This window comes from Alligator sinensis, unplaced genomic scaffold (genome assembly GCF_000455745.1).
Source record: "Alligator sinensis unplaced genomic scaffold, ASM45574v1 scaffold107_1, whole genome shotgun sequence".
Classification (NCBI taxonomy): domain Eukaryota; kingdom Metazoa; phylum Chordata; order Crocodylia; family Alligatoridae; genus Alligator; species Alligator sinensis.
The window spans coordinates 220,989-222,070 of record NW_005843041.1 but is presented as its reverse complement, the minus strand read 5'-3'; the positions used below and the strand labels follow the sequence as shown (position 1 = coordinate 222,070).

At 68.9% G+C, this 1,082-nt stretch overlaps 1 protein-coding gene across 1 annotated transcript in view; it reads left to right on the top strand.

Annotated features, from left to right (window-relative positions):
- AXL (AXL receptor tyrosine kinase) overlaps positions 1 to 1,082 on the top strand; it is an 8,121-nt gene that overhangs the window by 4,299 nt on the left and 2,740 nt on the right. Inside the window, exons 9-10 of the mRNA XM_025193394.1 lie at positions 9 to 81; positions 671 to 784. Coding sequence (XP_025049179.1) covers positions 9 to 81; positions 671 to 784 — 187 coding nt within the window. The remainder of the gene's footprint in view (positions 1 to 8; positions 82 to 670; positions 785 to 1,082) is intronic.

Genomic DNA, 1,082 nt, shown 5'->3' with positions numbered 1-1,082 from the left:
CAGGCGAGTTCGGCGCGGTGGTCGAGGGGCAGCTGCACCGCGACGGCACCGTGCTCAAGGTGGCCGTGAAGACCATGAAGAGTGAGTGCCCCCCATGCTCCCCTGCCAGGCCCAGGGGCGGGGCTATGCCCAGGCTCCGCCCCCAGTGAGTCATGCCCCCAGATGATGGGACTCCACCCCCATGTGCCACACCCCTCCATAGCCCTGCTCCTGCTGGCAGTGAGTCCACCCTGTGGTGCTGTGACCCCACCCCTTGAGTGCCAGAAACCAAATGGCCCTGCCCCCTAGCGGCTCTCACTCCGCCCCTATGGGTGGTGGCTCCCTGCCATGTGCCGCAGCTTCGTCTTCTTTCTGCCACGCCCTGAGCAGCTGCCTTCCAGGACTGTGGCCCCGCCCCTTGTGTGCCGCAGCCCCACCCCCCAGGTTGCAACTCCGCCCCCTATGTGCTCTGATTCCACTTCCTACATGCCACATCCTGGGGGGGTGCCTCTATATGCTGTGGCCTCGCCCCTGCATGCCGTGGCTCCACCCCCAAAGGCTCTGACTCCACCCCCAGGTGCCTGCACCTCTGTAGGCTGCCCTGCCTCTTGCCCTGTAACCCCGCCCTCCGCAGGCTGTGCCTCTGGTGGCCCCGCCCCCTGGACCTTGACCCCGGCCCCTGTGCCCACAGTTGCCATCTGCACGCGCAGCGAGCTGGAGGACTTCCTGAGCGAGGCCGTTTGCATGAAGGACTTCGACCACCCCAACGTCATGACGCTGATTGGTGGGGCCTGGCGCCACAGGGGTTAACGGGGCCCCTCACTCCCGACCCGCAGCCCAGCCCATCCGCCCTGGGAGCCGCTCGTGGCCTGGGAGGGGGCGAATGGAATGGGCAGAAGATGCCGGCGTCCCCCCGGGAGCCGGGGAGGGAGGCTGGGGCGGGAGGGGCTGGCAGAGAGCCCGTGAGATGGGCCACGTGTCACCCACGATGCCCTGGGAACATGGACGGGAAGGGGGGGGCTGCGGTCTGCAGGGGCAGGCGGGGCAGGGCTGCCCTGGGAAAGCATCGCTGGGCCCTGCGGGGGGGGGTGGAGGGGGCTGGA